Source organism: Homarus americanus, unplaced genomic scaffold (assembly GCF_018991925.1).
Source record: "Homarus americanus isolate GMGI-L3 unplaced genomic scaffold, GMGI_Hamer_2.0 scaffold32929, whole genome shotgun sequence".
Lineage (NCBI taxonomy): Eukaryota > Metazoa > Arthropoda > Malacostraca > Decapoda > Nephropidae > Homarus > Homarus americanus.
In genome coordinates this window covers 79,158-100,857 of record NW_024737097.1, presented here as the reverse complement: position 1 = coordinate 100,857, position 21,700 = coordinate 79,158, and the positions used below count along the sequence as shown (strand labels likewise).

General features: G+C 40.5%; 1 protein-coding gene across 1 annotated transcript in view; it reads left to right on the top strand.

Annotated features, from left to right (window-relative positions):
- LOC121873144 overlaps positions 1-16,457 on the top strand; it is an 86,767-nt gene extending 70,310 nt beyond the window's left edge. The window contains exon 3 of the mRNA XM_042376461.1: positions 14,065-16,457. Within this exon, the coding sequence (XP_042232395.1) occupies positions 14,065-14,284 (220 nt within the window). The 3' untranslated portion in view covers positions 14,285-16,457. The remainder of the gene's footprint in view (positions 1-14,064) is intronic.
- Positions 16,458-21,700: the final 5,243 nt, after the last annotated feature.

The following is a 21,700-nucleotide window of genomic DNA, read 5'->3' as shown; positions in this document are numbered from 1 at the left end:
AAACATTAATCAGAGAGGTAGGAGCTAGTGAGCTGGGAAGAGGGGGGGGGGGGTATTTGAGTCCATTATTTGAATGGACATTAACCTGGCGACTGTATTTCTCTTAAATATTAATTGTGTGAGCATACCATCATAAAATTTAGATGTTATTTTTACTACAACATAGGTTATTGTGTCGGAAAAAGTGGAGTTTGGGGGTCGGGCCAGTCTCTATTGGAATTAATCCCATATGTTCTGTTGTTCACTTTACGCGGTTTTCACTTAACGCGGTACCCTGTGGGTTCAATTGACCGCGTAAATCGGGGTACTACTGTATATAATTATCTCAGACTAAAGTTAGGAGAATATAATTTGTATTGCTGGAATCCTTGCAAGACAGCGAATAATTTGAATATAAACGTCATATATTTTTGCAGAAGAGATCAAAAATTTTGCTCTCTGTAACAAAAATCGTAAATTAGACCTAAAATTTGTATGTCTAATGCAAGCTACAGCATATTTATATTCAAATTAATCACTATCATTTAAAGAATCCAGCAATGTTAATTATATTCTCCCATGTCAGTTTAGTGACATTTTATAAGAGAAAAACTTAGTCACTCTTGAGGACAGATAAAAAAATAAGCACTAGACCTTGGCATCAACTGTCAAACATATCACCTCACTTTTCACCCCCCCCCCATCTTCCCAGCCAGTAAACAGACCATTTCGCATCCCATAATTTTAGCTGTGTTGATTTATGAGTTTGTTTTAACATAATACTACAAAAAACAATGTTTTGTTTATTCTAGGAGATGGGCTGAGGTGCATCTGGGTAGACTGTCAGTCTTTTTAATATTTTGTGTTTCTCTCAAGTACCAAACTAAATTATTCCATTGACACAACACTTCGATTTAGTGCAAATTCGGTTTAAAGCGACCTCTCTTGGAACGTATCTCGCGTTATATCGACATTCTACTGTAGTGAATTATTGTTTATGATTGTCACACTGGTGACTCCTATAACAATAAGAGATATTAAATGAAATAACTTATTAAATTATCACAGTTATGAGTCATATTGATTATGTTTGGGAGAAAATTTAATCTCCCTTGTATTATTATGATGATACAATGTGACTCATGGTGTTCCTCGTAGTTTAGATGAGTGATGTGCAACTGGAGGATGAAGGACAGTTGTCTAAACAGCTAGATGATGGAGGAGACCATGAAACTGTCCCTGGGGAACTAGTGTTGAGTGAGGAGCTACAAGGACTGGAGAGCTCAGCTCATACACTACATACAAGGAAATGTCCATCAGTAGAGGATGTGAATTCATTAGTAGTAGTTTCACCCAGGACCCAAGGGGACCATACTACATGTAATTATCAAGGACGTAGAGCCACTTGGATTACCAAGTTAGATCCTCATTTGGCTTGCATAATTCATAGCAGCTGTGTCTCAGACAACCTGTTTTCACCATTGGATTGTGCAGTTTGTTTGGATCAAATTTTTAAAATTAATCAAGCTGCAGGAGATAAGAAAGAATTATTGAAGATCCAAATTAAAAATAGATGGAATAAGGCCTTGAAGAGTAAATTTCTAAATGTAAAACACTGGAAAGATCCCAAGTTGGCAGAAAGTTTAGAATTATGGGTGATAGGTAAGAGACTTAATCCCCGCTTAGACCAACCTGCTTCTGCTATGAAAAGTAGGTTATTGGATATTCTAGATACTGAGGCAGTAGGAAGATTACAAGAACCTCTACCTAGTCAGCCCGATTTTAGTGGATTCCAGGATCAGGATGAGGAGGCTGGCTCTAATCATATTGTTCAGTTACTAGAGCAGGGAGAACCTGTTGAGACTGACTTCATCCTGTCCCCATTTTGGCAACCTCTTCCACTTGGGGCAAAAGTGTTGGTTGCTATGAGTGGAAACAGGCTGCTGTCGACTGCCACACAGCTGATGGATAACATTGAGTGTAAGGATGATCCAAACAGGCCTTGGGTAACATTGGTAAGATCTAAGTTTTCTTTGTTTTCAACCACATCTGAGTCTGTGGATTCCTTATTCAAGGTATTTTATGAAAATGTTTCTAAACTTCCTGATCTCTCGGCACTTACAACAGAGACAGGAAGGCCAAGCAACTGTGGGTCATTATTCATTGTACTTAGAAGGTGATACTACAATTTCTTGGCCTGATGTTTGCCCCTAAATTATCTCTAAAATATATGAAGTCTGGGCTAATACAGTGGGGTATGCTATAACGAATGTAATTGGTTCTAGAACCTTCTTCGTTATAGCATTCGTTCGTTATAGGATTAATCCGTTCCAGGCCCCCAAATACAACTACTTAACACTGAAAAATATAATATAAAATTGTAAAAATTGTAAAAAGTGCATAAATATGCATCTAAACCCCTGAAATAAAGAATATCATTAATACTTGTAATAAAAAACAATAAATTAGTAAAAAAAAAAAATAATAAAATTAAATAATGTTCGTTGTAGGAGTTTCGTTCGTTATAGCATTCTCAATTTTATAGGTAAAACCGTTCGTTATAGGAATATTCGTAGTAGGATCCGTTCGTTATAGCATACCCCACTTATTGAAAGACTTAACATTTATTCCCTCAAATAGGAATGCTCACAAGTTTAGTTTTTCAAGCTCCAATTTAATGACAAAAACAGTTCCTTATATGAACTTTCCCAGTATTTGTCAGCTCCAAAATATGCTGATATAAGTTATGAAATAAATTTGAAACCAGTTGCTTCTGCACTGTTGCTTGAAGAGTTCAAATCTAGGGAGTTGGCAGTGGATATTTGGTCTGCAATTATGATGTGTCAGTTATTGATTAAGTTGGTGCTGGACTATGAGGACAGTTCAGAAGTAGACAGATGTTTTGCTGCTGCTGTACAAGAGATTCCATATTCCCTGTACAACTCATTTATCGAAATGTTGTTGGAAGCCCTAAAACTAAAAGCCCAGCTAAGGAAGCAAGCCACTAATAATGCTTCAAGTGGTAGTGCTTATTTATTGCTATGTTCTTCCCCTCTTTCTCCTGCCTTGTTTGATGAACAAACATTAGTTAAGTATAGATCAGCTTTTGAGCAAGCTATTCATATTACTCTTCCCAGGAGTCCTAAGACCTTTTGGAAATTTAAAAGAGGAAGGTCTAATAGGGGAACAGGACCAGCTGCTAGAGGAAACTTTAGAGGAGGAAACAATTCAAGACGAAGTAAGGGTGGCCGTTTGTTCAGAAGTGGAAGGAGACCTTATTCCACCACATCAGCGACCATTCCCTTCCAATGAAGCCAGACAGCTGGGTGGTCTAAGAGGTTGGGAAAACAAGTGGACTTCTCCCATTTGGGCGTACAGTAGAACATCGATATAACGCAAGATACACGTTCCAAAAGAGGTCGCTTTAAACCGAAATCGCACTAAATTGAAGTGTTGTTTCAATAGAATAATTTAGTTTGGTACTTGAGAGAAACATAAAACACTAAACAGACTGACAGTTTACCCAGATGCACCTCAGCCCATCTCCTAGAATAAAGAAAATATTGTTTTTTGTAGTAGTGCAACCTCGAAAATTCGAATTGCATGGGCTCATGAAGTATACGAATTTTAGATGTATGGAAGCGCCAGAGCAAATTGTTGTATTAAAACATGCTACAAAAATTATTTACACGTCTAAAAACTGTCAATAAGCAATAGGTATAATAAATTAAAAGTATTACTGTACAGTAATACCTCGGTTTTCGCGGTTCTCGTTTACGCGTTTCCACATTTACGCGGTCCCCGCCAGAACGGAATGCCCAATTTACGCTGTGCATCTACTCATATACGCGGGTAAAGAATAATTTTTTTATTTAGCTCATAAAATTCATACAAATTACCCGGCCAGAATATAATTTACATTGCTGGAATTCTTACAATATGATGATCATTTTAAATATAAACATCATAGATTTTGCATTAGACATACAAATTTTAGATCTAATGTAAGAATTTTGTTTACACAGAGCAAATATGTTATCTTTTGTGCAAAATATATGACGTGTATATTCAAAATATTCCTGGTCTTGCAATGAATCCAGCAATGTCAATGATATTATCCTAACTTTAGTCTGAGGTATTATTTATTACTATACCTTAAAATCTAGTGTTTTCACCCAAACATTTCTCAGAGAGGGAGGAGCTAGCGAGCATGGGAAGATGAGGGGGGGGGGGGAGTTGAGTCCATTATTTGAATGGACATTAACCTGGCGACTGTATTTCTCTTAAATATTAATTGTGTGTGTGTACCATCATAAAATTAAGATGTTATTTTTTCTAGAACATTGGTATTGTGTCGTAAAAAGTGAAGTTTGGGAGTCGGCCCAGTCTCTATTTCAATTAAATTAATCCCATATGTTCTGTTATTCCATTTACGCGTTTCTCGTTTTACGCAGACCTCCGCGGGTTCAATTGACCGCGTAAATCGGGGTATTACTGTATTTATATTCAACAACATTTATGCTAATATATTTAGAACATTATAGATACAGTGGTCTCCATGTAATCCTGCCAGTCTCCAGTCCAGTCTCCAAATACTGTACTGTACAACACTCCGTCTCCATCCACCCTCACTGTACTGGATACAATGCGTGACCTAGCACGTCTTGGAACCCGGTTGCACTTGTCGTGCTCAGCATTATGTTCGCATTTGAAAGCTTGAATTATTATGGCGATATTTTCAAATTCGAAACCTAAAATTTGGGCACTTATTTTTAATCAGATACAATTTGAATTTTAGATGTATCCAAATTTTTGAGGTTCAAATTTTACAGGTTTCACTGTATTATGTTAAAACAAACACTCATAAATCAACACAGCTAAAATTAAGGGATGGGAAATAGTCTGTTTACTGGCTGGAAAGATGGAGTGGGGGAGGTGAGGTGATAATTATGTTTGACAGTTGATGCCAAGGTCTAGTGCTTATTTATTTATCTGTCCTTAAGAGTGACTTTAAATTTTTCTCATATAAAATGTCACTAAACTGACTTGGAAGAATATAATTTTCATTGCTGGAATTCTTATAAGATAGTGATTAGTTTCAATATAAAGATGCTATAGTTCACATTAGACATACAAATTTTATTTCTAATTACAAATGGCTAAAAAAAAATTCTTTTGTGCAAAATATATGACGTTTATATTCAAATTATTCACTGTCTTGTAAGGATTCCAGCAATGCAAATTATATTCTCCTAACTTTAGTCTGTAATATTATATAAGATAAAAACTTAAAGCCTAGTATAACCACCAAACCCTGGCTGGGAGGGGGGAAGGGAGGGAGGGAGGTGACAGTGACATGTTTGACAGTTGGTACTGAAAGTCTAGTGAAGTATAAATTTGTTTATTTACGTCCCTTAGATTGAGTTTCTGTTTTTTGTTTATAAAACGTCACAGAAATGACCAGGGAAAAGCCGTTTTTTTTCTAAAAACCAGTTTTTGTGATATAGTCCAGAATGCAACGCCGAGCTTATACCTAGGTATCTTAATGCCTAGCAATAACTTGCCAGGCCAACATACAGGCAATTAAAACATCTAATAATTACTTAATAAGTAATATACAGTGATCCCTCGGTTAATGAGCGCCTCAGTTAACGAGATTTTGGTTAACGATTTACCTTCCATAACATTCTTAACTTCGGTTAACGAGCAATACCTCGATTAACGAGATTTTTACGAGCCGACTTCAACATGTTTTCGCTTGCATTTGGCGGTCCACCAGCTGTAGTATTAGTCCGCCAATACAGTAATCGGTTTTAGGGCTTAAATTCCTTACTATTTTAGTAAATAGCAAGAAGTTTATACTATTCAATAATTTTAAAAGTTTAATATTAACTTTTTTAGTCATTTTAACAATTATTGAACATAATTGAAGGTAAAGAAACTAGTTTCTGGCGTGCCATCCAGCCTGTTAACACACCAGACAGGCGTTAGTATCTCTCTGTTTTCAGTGGAGGTAACATCTTGCTTGAGACTCTTTTCAACTAAATGCTTTTTTTCTGTGTTTCCAAGCAAATTATTGGTCATTTTGAAATTTATTTTACATATTGACAATATATAATGCAGTGTAGTGTTGATTTAAAGAAAATAATCTTGAATTACACCAAGAGAACTAAAATTTTATGGGTGAAATGGTGCCATGGGGTGACTTCTCTTCCACCCCAATGCCTTCTCTTCTCCATTCTCCTCCACCCCCATTCTAATTCACATCATCATCATCCAGGAGCCTTCTACGTACACACCTCAAAGTAAGTGTACTTTTCTACCTTTTTTGTTGAATTTAGGCAATTTTCGGTGAGCTGGAACCAATTACCCAAAAACCCATTGAAACAATGGTTTCGGTTAACGAGTTTTTCGGTTAACGAGCAACCTCCTGGAACGAATTGTGCTCGTTAACCGAGGGACCACTGTAATTTACATTGCTGGAAGTCTTATAAAATAGTGATTAATTTGAATATAATCATGCTATAGTTTGCACTAGACAAAAATTTTAGTAATCATTTAGTACATTATTTTGAGTACATGTACAGTACAGCTTTGCCCTTAAGACAGTGTAGCGTGCTCAGAGAAACATTAACCGCAAATTTTAAATACGATGCTCCAGATTGACTCGTGCAAAATAGGAAAGATTCTCTTTAAACTAAAACAGTGTCCTTAATTGTAGGTGTCGCTTCAAATCAATACTCTTAAATTGAGTCGTTTAAATCGATGTTCTACTGTACTAGACAATCAAAGGGGGCCTCACATGAACTAGGTTGAGGTGCCCTCCCCTAGTGTTAGCAAAAAGGGGTCAGAAACCAACCCCCTTGCTCACACAATTTGTAATTCAACTGTTAAACAGAGGTGTGATAGAACTGTTGCAGTCAGAGAAATGTTTCATTTCTCACCTATTCCCAGTCCCCAAGAAAGGCAGCGACAAACTGAGGTGGATTTTAGATCTTTCCATCCTGAACAAGTTCATTACCAAAACAAGTTTCAAGATGCTCACTTACGATCATCTGAGGCATCTACTTCCATCCAATGCTTGAATCTCAAAAGTGGATCTTGAAGATGCCTATTATCACGTGCCTGTTGCTCTCAGTTAAAGAAAGTTTCTAGTATTCGCAGTGGGGGATGTAAGTTATCAATTCACAGTGATACCATTCGGCCTGACAATTGCGCCAAAAGTGTTTACAAAACTGGCAAACATCCCCAGAGAGATCTTGCGAAGGAGGGCATAAGAACTTTTGCTTATCTAGACAATTGGCTGATAGTGGGAAACTCTTTCGAAGACTGTCAAAGGGCGACCCAACGTACATTAGTACTATTTCAAAACCTAGGATTAAAGATAAACCTTGTCAAATCAAATCTCATACCATGTCAGAAATTGGATTGGTTAAGTCTCTATTGGGATACCAATCAGCAGTCAGTCAGTCTACCAGAAGGAAAAGTAACATGTGATGAACCAAGTAGAAGCCTTTTGTGTAAAGCAAGAGGTTTCTTGGTATGCTTGGGAAAAACTACTGGGTCTGTAGAATTTTGCCACCATAGTAGTTCCTTTGGGCAAGTTAAAGAAGAAGCAACTAACTCATCTGGGGTCGAAGTTGCTTCACAGAAATGGAAATATTGCTGCTTCTCTCCCTATTCAGATCAAGAATCATCTGTCATGGTGGAAAAATTTGGACAATCTAATCAGTTCATCTCCCTGGGTTCCCCTCAAACAGATTTGGTCGTTTGTACGGATGCGTCCGAAATAGGATGGGGATACTATTCCTCAAAAGAGGAATTCAGTCAAGGGAAGTGGAGCAACTCCCTTTGGGACAAACACATAAACGTAAAAGAATTAGCAGTAGTCCTATTCTTGTTGTCGGCAAACCCAAATTTAAAAAATATGACGATCCTGTTTGCCATGGACAACAAAACGGCAGTGTTTTGTCTCAATCATCAAGGATTCAACCAGATTTTGGCCTCTTCTAAAACTGTCAGAAATTTTTTTCAAAGTTTGTGTAACACAAACACTTTACCTCAAAGCAACTCACATACCGGGAGTACAAAACAATTGGGCAGATGCGTTGTCCCGTCTCAGGCCAGTATCGACGGAAACAGAATGGTCCATAAAGGTATCAGCGTTCAAGAGTCTAGTGAGGAAGTTTGGAACTCCAACGATAGATCTCTTTGCCTCCCTAAAAAATCACAAGATGCCACTTTATGCATCTCTGGAGCGATCGAACCTTTTAGGAAATGCTCTACTCATATATTGGAACATTTGGAATTCAATCTATCTGTTCCCATCTGTGAAAATATTGCCCAAAGTGGTTCTCTAACTCCGATCCTTCCAAGGCAAGGTCCTCTTAATTGCACCATATTGGATCCTACAACCTTGGTGCCTGCATCCACTATAATTGCAACAAGGATGTCTAGACCAGGTACTGCATTCTCAGTTCGAGATATCCTTGGCACTTCACGCTTGGAGTTTCTCAAAAGGAGTTTACATAGATTGTTGGGTAATTCCTATATAGTTAACCAAGTATTAGCAGGTCATAGACCCCAAACTTCTATGCGATATGAGAAAGCTTGGAAACTTTTTCAACAATTTATCAAGTTAGCGACTCCAGACACATTGTCGGAAACAGTTGTGTTAGAATTTTTAGAATTTCTGTTCATAGCAAAGGCCTTCAAGGATCGACAATTGCATCTTATAAATCAGCATTGGTTGACCGCTGTCATGGGGTTTTATTATTACTTTGAACCCAAGGATTTATCAAATGCTCAGATCGTCCTTTTTCATTCAGAGACCCCCTCGGCCGAAGAGAATCCCACCTTGGTCTCTAGAAAAAGTTACTAAATTTCTTATGGGGCCTAATTACATTATAAATCTGAACCGGGAGGCAGCCTTCCTTCTAGCAATAGCAACAGGTATGAGAATCAGTGAACTGATTTCAATTTCCAACAATCCATCATTATTGATATCTTTTGAGGAAGATGTCACCCTTTTTCTTACGGAGATCCTAAGAAAAAATGAAAGGGAGGATTTTCAAGCTCAACCTATTAGGATAAAATGGCTAATGGATGAGACAAGGGTTCCTCATATATTGTGCACAGTTAAAAATCTTCAGGAATGGTTAACCAGATTCCCTAATCGAGGCCCCTATGTTTTCTCGTCCCGGGATGGTAAGAAATTGTCTCCTAGTCAAATGACAAAATATTTATCCCAGTTAGTGAATCAAGCAGACCCTGGCAAGAAATTTTTGGCACATGACACCAAGAAATATGCAGGGTCTGTCGCCTTTCTGCGGCATGTGAGCCTCAGTCAGATCAGAGAAGTGGGCTTTTGGAAATCTTCAAAAACTTTTCAAAACAGCTATCTTCATCTGTCTCTGAAAGATGCTTCACATGTGGTGGTGCTGGGGCCCCCTCCCCCACCTAGTTAATCTCCACAACCAGGACCTTCTTCCTCATCAGAATAAAGTGAGTATCCTCATTGACATATATAAATTAACATTTTACCTTCCGGTAAATGTTCCTAATATTGGAAAATATTCCAAACGGTTTATAATCATAATCTGGACCTAAGCTAGCGGAGCCTTGTATGCAACGTCACCTCCCTCTCCACCTCCTGCTTGGGTATTCAAAGCTAGGCGGCGCACTCGGGATTGAACAAAAATCCGCTTTTCTCTAAAAACCAGTATTTGTGATATAGTCAAGAATGCGACGCCGATAACCCACCCATCTCCACCCCTCGAGAGTTGACTTTTGTTCACTGCTCGCTCTAAGGCAAGAGATGACGGTGGCAGTGAGTGTTATAGAGGGTGCAGAAGGGGGTTTTGAGAATTGCAATTAAATGCCAGGTAGCGACGTGTCCTCCTAATATTACTTATAAAGTAATTATTAGATGTTTTAATTGCCTGTATGTTGGCCTGGCGAGTTATTGCTAGGCATTAACATACCTAGGTATAAAGCTAGGCGTCTCATTCTGGACTACAGTCAACCCTCACTTTACGCGGTTAATACAACCCACAGGGTAGCGCGGAAAGTGAGAAACGCGTAACGTGAACAACATATCATATGGGATTAATTGAAATAGAGACCGGGCCGACCCCCAAACTCCACTTTTTGACGACACACAACTATGTTGTAGTAAAAATTTTATCTTAACTTTATGATGGTATGCACACACAATTAATATAGAAGAGGTTAGGTTAGGAAAAATAAAGGTTAAGTTAGGAAAAATAAAGGTTAGGTTAGGAAAACTAAAAGTTAGGTTTAACACTTACGTTAGTAGAAGAGATGGGTCGGCATACGGGAATGGAGGCTGGTTCCGAGGCAGAGTGCAGGCTACTGGCCCTCAGGTGAGTCACCATCACTGTCATCCACACTTGTCAGGGCCTCCCTGACAAATCCCTCAAAGTCATCTTCACTGTCTCTACCTCTGTCACTATCACTGGCTTGGGCTGGCTGTGGTGGGTTGCGGGCGAAGAACTCTGTTATGCTTTGCGGTGTTCTTCTTGGGATGACGCACCACCTGCCTCTTCAATGACGTCATCATCATCTACCATCTCGTCAGTAGTCACATCAGGATCCCTTATCACCTCCTGGATGTCGTCGTTGGTGGTCTCAGAGAAGCCTGCAGCTGTAACACTCTGCGCAGCTTCTCTGGCAAGGTCCACTGCTACTCCAACAGTCTGAACCTCACCAGTCACAGATTTACTCTGCCTAACGGCCGGAATGCCTTGCAACACATGTCTCTATGCGTGACGAACAGTTGCTACAGACAGCTGATCCCATGCCTCCACCAAGAAGTCCACAGCTTTCTTGATGTTGAATATTCTCCAGAATTGTTTGAAAAGTACTTGTTGCTCTGCCAACTGTTGATCCTCGTCGTCTTCGCTCTTGCTATCGGTGGTGGTGTCACTCAGGTTACACAACTCTTCCTTGGTGTTGGTGTAGTCGTTCAGGAGCTTGATTTTTTTAGTTGAGAATGCAGCTTTTACATTACAGATTAACTCTTGGTCCATGGGCTGTAATATAGACGTAGTGTTGGGAGGAAGGAAGACCACTTTTACATTGGGATGACGATCTAGCAGTAGGGGTGAGTGTCCTGGTGCGTTGTCCAGCAGCAACAAAATCTTGAATGACACATTCTGTTGCTCACAGAATTTCTTTACATCGGGAACGAAACAGTCATCAAACCAGGAAAGGGACAGTGTAGAGAACATCCACGCCTTACGTGCGGTCAGCCAGTGGACATTTAGCTTGGTCATGTCCATGCTCTTGTAGGCGTGCGGCTTGTGTGCTGTGTGGATCACCGATAACTTGAGCTTACAGGTACCGGAGGCATTGGTGGTAAACAGGACGGTGTTGCGCTCCTTCTGCAACTTCCGGCCCCGAATCTTGCTGGCATTCTTCACAACGAAGGTCTTGGAAGGTAGCTTTTTCCAAAAAAGACCAGATTCGTCCATGTTAAACACCTGGTCGTCGGTGTACTGTCCTTCCTCCATAATCTCACGTAAAAACGGAGGAAATTCCCTAGCCGCAACACGGTCAGCACTAGCTTCTTCACCACCAATGTTGATATTGGTGATCTTGTTCCTCATCTTAAACCTCTGTAACCACCCAGAGGAAGCATTAAAGGGTTTGGGCTCTGTAATTCCCATCTTTCGTGACACTGCAGCATACAGTTCACATGTGTACTCCTTAACAGAGCGCGTGTCCACCACCATGTTCCGTCGCGCCTGACGCACTAAGTAGCTCACAAGTAATTTTTCCGTCTTGAGAAGCACCTGGTTGTGGAAATACTTGATCATAGAAGCACCTGTAGACTTTGTGATCTTCATGTGCTCCTTTATCTTGGCTGCATCCTTCTTTATTGTCCGGATCGTAGATTCGTTCACACCATGCTGGCATGCCAAATCAACCTGTCTTGTTCCTTTCTCTAACTCTTGGATGATCTTGTGCTTCACCTCGTAGCTTAAGGAACGTCGTGTCTTCTTTGGCTTAGGGCGGCTGGGTCCAGGCAAGGAAAGGTTTCTCTCTCGGGGCGGTGGTCCGGCGGAAGCCATTTTACAGAACAATGGATGCACGATTACACGGTGTGGCCTAGAGGGATGAAACTGCCGCGGCTAGGTCAAGCGTCGTCTTTCCTCCCTCCCTCCCTCCCCCCCCCCGGGTGGACACGTCATATTACTTTAAACCAATTACAGCTAGCAGCGGAGGGAGGTAGGGATGCATGGCCAATCACAGTCCGATACGTCATATGACGTCAGTGATAACGCAACAGAGACATGCACTGCGCAACCTTACTGCGCGGCTTGCCCAGGCGGAGGCGGGAGGGGCGAATCTAAAAATAGCGTCGAGCCGGACACTCTCCGCGTAAAGGGGTACATGCACCGCGGAATATGAGCCTCCCGGGTTTCGGCAGGGTACCGCACGAACGTGGAAACGCGGAATGTGGGACCGCGTAAAGTGAGGGTTGACTGTATATCACAAAACCTGGTTTTTAGAAAAAAGGCTTTTTTCTAAAAAACAGTTTTTGTTATATACTGTACAGTACTGTAGTCCACAATGTGACGTCAACATCCCACTCATCTCCACCTCTCGAGAGTTGACATTTGTTTACTGCTTGCTCTATGGCAAGAGATGACGGTAGCAATGCGTGTGATGGAGGGTGTGGGAGGGGGTTTTGAGAATTGCAATTCAATGCCAGGTAGCGAATTGTCCTCCTAATATTACGTACTTAAGTAATTATTAGATGTTTTAATTTCTTGTATGTTGGCCTGGCGAGTTAATGCTAGGCATTAACATACCTAGGTATAAAGCTAGACGTCGCATTCTGGACTATATCACAAATTTTTTTTTTTTTTCTCGAAAAAAAAACGCCTTTTTTTCAGCAAAGAAAAAATAGCAAACACTCTGTACCTCAAGCTGTACATTATAGGATGTTAGGTATGTCTCTCAGGGGTCACTTCCCTTAGCCTCTTATTTCTTACTTCACCAGCCCTTGACAACCATGGTGTTGAAAACCACAGGACAATTCTATAATATAACCCCACAGATGGCAAGGGATTAAAGTATGCAGTACTGTACAGTCAAAGCTCAAAAATCTGAAATTCAAGAATCCATAATGCTCAGAAATCTGCATAATTTCATATTTAAAGTGGATGCCAAGATTTGAGTGTCATTTTGGCAGTTTAACTGTTCTAAATTGTGTGCTCTGCCACACATGCAGTCTTTGTCTTGTGGTTTATTGCATCATATTGTTGGTTATGATTGTGACTACAAACTTTTTAAAATCAGAAATTCTACCTTAACAATGACCAAGAAAAGACCAAGTGATAGTGATGCTTACATTAGGGCGAAGAGGAAGCATGTAACTCTTAATATCATTCAAAAGGCTGAAATACTAGACATAGGTGTTTCTGCATTACAAATTTGTTGGTCAGCAAATATAAACCATTGCATGATGCAAGGTCAAGAGTGCTTGCCACTGTGGTGCATGTGTGGTGTAAGGAATGGAGAAGAGACCGGGTCCTTTTGTGTGAAAAAGCCAGACAGTTACAACAGAATTTGAAAATTAATCCATAATGAGGACACAGTGGCAGCACTCACATAATCATGACCTCTTACCTTGTAATAAAACATTTATTATCAATGTTATTTTATTTCATTTATCTATCTTAGTGTTATCTTTATAATTATTACATACAAAGCCATTTAAAATATATTTTTTTTATGTAAAACCACAATCTTGCCTCCATACCACTCAAAAATACATAATTTTCAGAATCCACACACTGCTTGGTCCCAAGGTGTTTGAATTTCTGGACAGAAAATAATTGTTATAATATGGGTGACTTAAATTTACTAGTTAAGTGATCAGTAAACATTAGAGCATAAATAATTTTGCATGAATGATTTACCACTTAATTTTTTTATTATTAATTGGTGGTTTAGAATAATGTAATATGTTATTGATGTTGAAAGTGTTCAGTAAAGATAACATTTTGTTATACAGTATTACAAATTTATTTTTTCAAATACTCTCCATCACAGCACATCTCGCTCCATGAGCATGCGCAGCTGGTCAGCATGTGACAGCCTGGGGTCAACTGACACTGTTGCAGTTAGTGACTCGACAAATGTGACAGTTGATACTCAGAGCTCTGGAGGACCCAGTAGTGGCACCTCACAAGCTCCCTCTTGTCGTGCCTTAGCTGGCTCACTGGCATCGTTTGACACATCTTCTCTTGTTAATAATGAAGGTATGATCTAGAGTCCAATAAGTGGAGGCTCCTAGTCTTATGAATTGGAAAAAAAAAATGTTTACATTGACTCTGAACAGTTGTAGAGTTATAATTCTTAAGATGAAAAGGTTTAGCTTATGTGAGGGCCAATAATACGTCAAATGGGCAACTCAGTGCCCACCTTAGGAAGTGATACCTTTCAAAACCTGCCTGACTATGAAGGTGAACTCTCATCTCATTGGTAGGAACACCAGAATTGGTTTAGACACAATACATATAAAGCATTGGCTGTTAAAATATCACAAGAGTATTGTTAACATATGACTTGTCTCTTTCCTTCTGCCATAGAGTATATATATTTTTTTTTAGTTCTTGAGATTTGGGTTCTTCAACTTTTTTTATATAGTACAGTACAGTATGCATTTTTTCTATCTTTGGAATAAGAATATTTTGTGGAGGCTGATGATTTATAAATAAAATGCAAATAAAATATCTTAAATATTTGGGAGATTATGGATTGGCTGCATTAGATTTTTTCCTTCTCGGGTAAGAAAAATTCTCAGTCATACGTTTTTTAAAATATGATTAACATACTTCTGGAATCAGAGATGAAAACCCTGAATGTTTTTATTTCTACTGCTTAGGCAGTGTTTGGGTGTGAGGTCATTTGTTGAGTTGACCTGTGTATTTTTATGCTGAATGAAACAAGTGCTTTCTTATGTTGCATGCATGCATACTTATTAAGGTCACATTCATTACAAGTACAGTACTGTACTGCACAGTATTGGTAATAGAGTGTCAGTGTTTTTCAGCAGATGACCATACTTATTATCCCATTCACATATACTGAACTTATGATAAGTTTTTCTGCTGGAACTTGGCATGTACATTATGCTCCCTTTATGCATGAAGTCCTTCAGGCTTATTTTTTTTTAGCATGGGTGTTCACACCAAAATATAGTTATTTTCTCTTCAGTTTGACAGTACAGTACTGTATTGGCTTCAGAATCATTAGGTTGTCACATAAGCTAAAGAAAAATAGAAATATAATTACAGTGCAATATGTTCTCCTATAACATGTTAGTTGCATTCTTGAAAAACACCACATTATAGAAAATTATATTGTCATAACAATTGTTTCAATGGGAATTAAGGAGTAGTAGGTTCGAGAGCACCAACTTAACTGACAACTGACCAATATGGGACACCACTTTCACACTCTTATTAGGTTTTATGTGTTCTTTTATGATAACTGTGTTTTAGTTTAATACGTAATATCATTCATTAATAGAATAAAAACATGACAAGTGGGAAGAATGCCTGTGACAGTGAGTTAGTGTAGTTGCTACGCAACTAGAAAATGGAGCTGTGAAAGAGGGTGCAAAACAAATACACTGTATGTTGAAATAATACGGGAGTGTGACCCTCTTAGCAGTTTTTAATGATATAACCTTTTAAAAAAAATTTTTAACCATAGCAAATGTAAATGAACTATAAAAAAATGTTTTAACACTCACCACAAGAAGAGAAGACGTTTATTTGAGATGAGTGGTGGAGGAGCACATGAGGGCTCATCCCACTTTATCACATCTAATTTGTATTCTAAAGTTATAGCTTTTCTTTTTTTACTTCACTTCCACTGCCACCACTACCAGAATACTTTACACCCTTGCCACATATTGTAATTAAAAGCAGTTAAGTTGATAATACTGAACTGTACTTTTACTAAGATAAAGCACAGTCCTCGATAACAAATGTCCAATAAGTGTGGAAGATAAACAATGACTACGGGGTGGCGCAACGCTTTTTGTGATGTTAAACCAAGGCGACACTGTAACAGCTGACTGTATTCCTACTTTGAGTGACATAATTCCATTTACTCAATCGTGTTATATCCAAATCGCATCTGCCATGTCCATGTTATAGAAAATGTGTTCCCTAATACATTCCTTGTGTTATGTTGGGTCTTGAAGAAAACAGCAGGATTTTGTATGGTTTAATGAATCTAGAGAAAATGTAAGCAAAAAGTCATTGAGGCCTCAACTGCCCTTGACAGCCACTGGTGCCTGACCCCACCACCCAATATGTAGTACAGCTCGACATCCTCTCTCTAGTCCGGCAACCTCGGGACCTGACCATGGAAATTCACCCTTTTCCTGGATAGATAGTGACTTGTGCTTATGCTTGGAAGCACTAGCACCACTTTCTCTGCATCATGGTCTCTTTGAAGACATATTGAAGGGTTAAATGTCGTATAGTAGCTTCTCAAATTTCGAGAGTTTTTAATTCTTAACGTATTTTATTGGAACACAAAAATAAATAAAACAAAAAAAATTTTGACGGCAAAAACTTGAATTTCGAGGGGTTCGAACGGCCCGCCAACGTGCAGACGACGTGCATAATCGTGTAAACAGCGTCATTTCTCTTATGTACAAAAGATTCATTATTGTTTATTACTGAATGTCTTTTTTATTGAATTAATGTTTATGTGTGCAAAATGAGCAATACAATTCATTAATAATACGTAGAATATTAAAACACACGAGGAAATGACACAGCATTGTTTTCGTTGATTACAAAACCAGTGACTGACTGGTTCTACATATAAAACTGAAGAAAATAAGACCCTGATTTTAGCTGTAGTAAAATTAATGTAAAAAAATTAATATGGTTGTTTGAAGTACCTGTAATGTTATTTAATGTTAATAAATGGAACAATATAAGTAGCTAACCATTTATGGTAAAAAAAAAAGTGAGACAGCGCATATGTAAGTGCGCACATGTGAAAACATATCATCATTACTCTACATAAGAATATGAAAGCAACACTTATTTACTGCTCATATATATTGAAAGGTTAAATGTTGTACTCTGTATAGACAAGCAGAGAGAGAGAGAGAGAGAGCGAGAGCAGCCGAACTGCCGGATGTAAACAAACCTTAATTTCCCGCAGCTTTGTTTGTTTTTGTTTTTTTTAAGGGGATTAGCCCACCCGGGCATAGGTAACTGACCCACATTGGGGCCTGCGGGGCAATAATTTAATACTCCTGTAATAATAATAACAATTCAGATAAGTAAAAAAAAAAAAAACTGCCTATCTACCTATTGGACAAACTAAAATCGTTCCGGACCACGGAAGTTTCCGGACCACAGGAGTTTCCGGACCACAGGAATTTCCGGACCACAGAATGCCATACTAGAGAGGTACAACCTGTATAACCAAATTGTGCTATGAAAACACGTATTACACTTATCCCTCCCGTATTTGTGGACTCCATATTTGCGAAGTCAATTTTTCACAAAATATTATTAGTGACCCTTTATTCAAGATTCACGATCGAAAATCAGCGATGCTCGAGGCTGTTAAAATTTTTCTGACAGACCATTGGCAGATGCACATCTTCCACACACACTCCGAGGTTAGTCAGTTCTCTCATGTGTGCTGCACCGTCCTCCCCTTCACACCCCATAGGGAGAGTACTGTAGGACCCCAATATTTTGGGTATTGCACCACAGAGTATTTAGGGCACCAGAATTAATATTCAGCACCCTCTGGTAAAATTTGATTCCCGTAATGACACGGTAACACCTAACAACCTCCACCATTCAAGTCGGGCTACTATATGCAAAAAGTCTCCACTTTTAATGTAAATCCAGTGTCGTATACTTTATTTTATTTACAGGGCAATCCATTTTATCCAAGTTTCAACTACAGTTGTACCCCACTTAACGCGGTCAATTGAACCCAGAGGGTCCCGCGTTAAGTGAAAACCGCGTTAAGTGAATAACAGAACATATGGGATTAATTCCAATAGAACCCAGCCCGACCCCCAAACTCCACTTTTTGACGACAAATAACTATGTTGTAGTAAAAATTCTATCTTAACTTTATGGTGGCATGAAAAACAAGTAATATAGAAGAGGTTAGGTTAGGAAAGATAAAGGTTAACATAGGAAAAATAAAGAATAGGTTAAAAAACGAAAATTTTTGAGGAACACTCACGGTAGTAGAAGAGATGGGTCGGCATACGGGGATGGAGGCTGGTTCCGAGGCAGAGGGCAGATTACTGCCCCTCAGGTGAATCACCATTACTAGGTGAATCACCATTACTAGGTGAATCAATATCACTGTCACTTACAGTTGTTATGGCTTCCCTGACAAATCCCTCAAAATCAACTTCACTATCACTATCACTGGCTTGGGCTGGCTGTGGTGGGTTGCGGGCGAAGAACTCGGTTATGCTTTGCTGACGGCTGGCTTTGATGTTGTCATGATACACCGTGATGTACGGCTCCATAGCCTGCACCAGTCGGGTATGGAAGACGTCATGGCGTTCATCGTCAGTGTCGCGGGAAACGATGGACTTAATTTTTTCTGTTAACTCTATGACACACTTAATATCACTATGACTTAAACTAGGTTCTTCGGAGAATGACGCACCTTCTTCCTCCTCTTCACTGGCGGGTTCTTCTTCCAACATCTCGTCGGCAGTCACTTCAGGATCTCTGATCACCTCCATGATGTCTTCGTTGGTGGTCTCGGAGAAGCCTTCAGCTGTAATACTGAGCGCAGCTTCTCTGGCAAGGTCCACTGCTACTGCAACAGTCTGAACCTGACCAGTCACAGGTTCACTCCTCCTCTCACCTGGTATGCCATGCAACACATGTCTCCATGCGTGACGAATCGTAGCAATAGACAGCAGATCCCATGCCTCCACCAAGAAGTCTACAGCTTGTTTGACGTTAAACTTCTTCCAAAATTGTTTGACGAGAAGTTCTTGAGTCGCCGCCTCTTGTTCCTTGTCCTCGTCGCTTTTACTCTCGCTGTCGGTGTCACCCAGCTTACGCAACTCATCCTTGGTGTTGGTAGAGTCGTTCAGGAGCTTGAATTTCTTTGCCGAGTATGCAGCTTTAACATTGCAGATTAACTCCTGGTCCATGGGCTGGATTAATGACGTAGTGTTGGGAGGAAGGAAGACCACTTTTACGTTGGGGTGACGATCCATAAGTAGGGGCGAGTGTCCAGGTGCGTTGTCAAGGAGCAACAAAATATTGAAAGGAACATTCTGTTGCTCGCAGAATTTCTGCACGTCAGGAACAAAACAGTTGTCAAACCAGAAGAGGGACAGAGAAGAGGACATCCACGCCTTACGTGCGGTTAGCCAGTGGACATTAAGCTTGTTCATGTCCATATTCTTGTAGGCGTGCGGCTTGCGGGCTTTGTGAATCACCGATAACTTTGGTTTACAGGTACCGGAGGCATTGGTGGTAAACAGGACGGTGATGCGTTCCTTCTGCATCTTCCGGCCCCTTACCTTGCTCGCAGACTGGACAACGAAGGTCTTGGAAGGTAACTTTTTCCAGAAAAGACCAGATTCGTCCATGTTAAACACCTGGTCGTCACTGTACTGTCCTTCCTCCATAATCTCACGTAAAAACGGAGGAAAATCTCTAGCCGCCGCACGGTCAGCACTCGCTTCCTCACCAACAATGCTGATGTTGGTGACCTTGTTCCTCCTCTTAAACCTATGCAGCCAACCATGGGAAGCATTGAAGGGTTTGGGCTCTGCAATTCCCAGTTTACGTGTCACTGCTGCGTATAGCTCACTTGCGTATTCCTGCACTGAGCGCGTGTCCACCGCCATGTTGCGTCGCGCCTGACGCACCAAATAACTCACCAGCAAAGTTTCCACTTTTGCCAGCACCCTGTTCTGGCAATACCTGATAGATGAAGCACCTGCAGACCTTGTGATCTTCATGTGCTCCTTTATCTTGGCTGCATCCTTCTTTATTGTACGAATCGTAGATTCGTTGACGCCATGCTGGCGCGCGAGATCAACTTGGCGTCTTCCTTTCTCCAAATCTTGAACAATTTGGTACTTCAGCTCGTAGCTTAATGAACGTCGTGTCTTCTTTGGTTTAGTGCCACTGGGTCCAGGTAAGGAAAGGTTTCTCTCTGGGGGTGGTGGTCCGGCGGAAGCCATTTTACGGAACAATGGATGCGCGTTAACCCGGCGTGGCCTTGAGGGATGAAACTGCCGCGGCTAGGTCAAGCGTCGTCTCTCCTCCCTCCCTCCCTCCCCGGGGTAGTCACGTCATAATACTTTAAGCCAATTACAGCTAGCAGCAGAGGGGGGTAGGGCTGCATGGCCAATCACAGTCCGAGACGTCATATGACGTCAGTGATAACGCAACAAAGACACACACTGCGCAACCTTACCGCGCCGCTTACCCAAGCGGAGGGAGGAGGAGGGAGAGGCAGGCAGGCAGGCGGGCGGGTGGGTGGCGCGTGGCGCGTGGTCAAAATCTAAAAATAGCATCCGAGCCGGACACTCACCGCGTAGCTGTGGAAAAACCCGCGTTAAGTGAAAGTTCAGCTTTGGCAAGGCACCGCGTATATGCGAAAACGCGTTAAGTGAAAGCGCGTTAAGCGGGGTAAAACTGTATCTGAATCTTCCAGGTATCTCAACTTTATCCCCTTTGGTCCTGTTCAGTAAAAATTCTAATTTAGTCCAACAAGCCAAATGCAACTGAAGTCATTTACAGGGTATTTGTGTGTCTGCCACCAGTAGTGCTTTAACAACTTTGTTAACAAAATTACTATGATAAACAATAAAAATAATGTTTGGCATATCATAAAATACAATAGCACATATTTTATGTAAAAAAATACCTCCTTCTACACTCAAACCATCATCTAAGTGATGCCACAGTTCAGCCAGGCAGTCAATCACCTGACTGAGACGTGTGTGAGCGTGCGTGCGTGCGTGTGTGCGTGTGTGTGTCTCGTTGGTTATGACGGACAGCTGTAAGCAAGTAAGTGTGTATGTGTGTAGCTTTGCAACAGGTAGACATGCTTACAGAGCTCCAACAAGACTCCAACGGCAGTATAGGCAGAAGAGGTGACCACCATGGGAATCCAACGACTACACCAGTGGATGAAGGCAATGCATGATGGACAGGCTACTAAGATGAAACCCAACAAACTGGGCTATCTGCAGTCCATTACAACTCTCCCTCTCCCCAGTTGTTAAAACACTTGCACCACAGGATCAGGAAAAGGGAGAGCAAAGATGTGTGGTTGCAGCCTGCGCTCCTGCCTCACCACATAAATCAACTCACAAGCAGCCATCATCCAGCTCATCATACTTCTCATCATCACCAAAACCCCTATACTCCCGAAAGTCCTATGGCGACAGATTAGAGGTGACAGGGACAGGTAGAGATGACTGCTGGGAATCTCTAGTCACAACTCTGCACATGGGCAGCATAGATAAGATGGTAATTTATGCACTGGGATCTAGGCAGCAGTGCAATCCGGTCCTGTCTGTGTGACTGAGAAGCCCTTTCGAGGAGCCACTCTGCTCACCCTACATGGGGAGGGGGCTAGAAAAGGTGCCCTAAACATAGCCTGCCTAAAGAACCAACCTTACTGGGCAACCGCA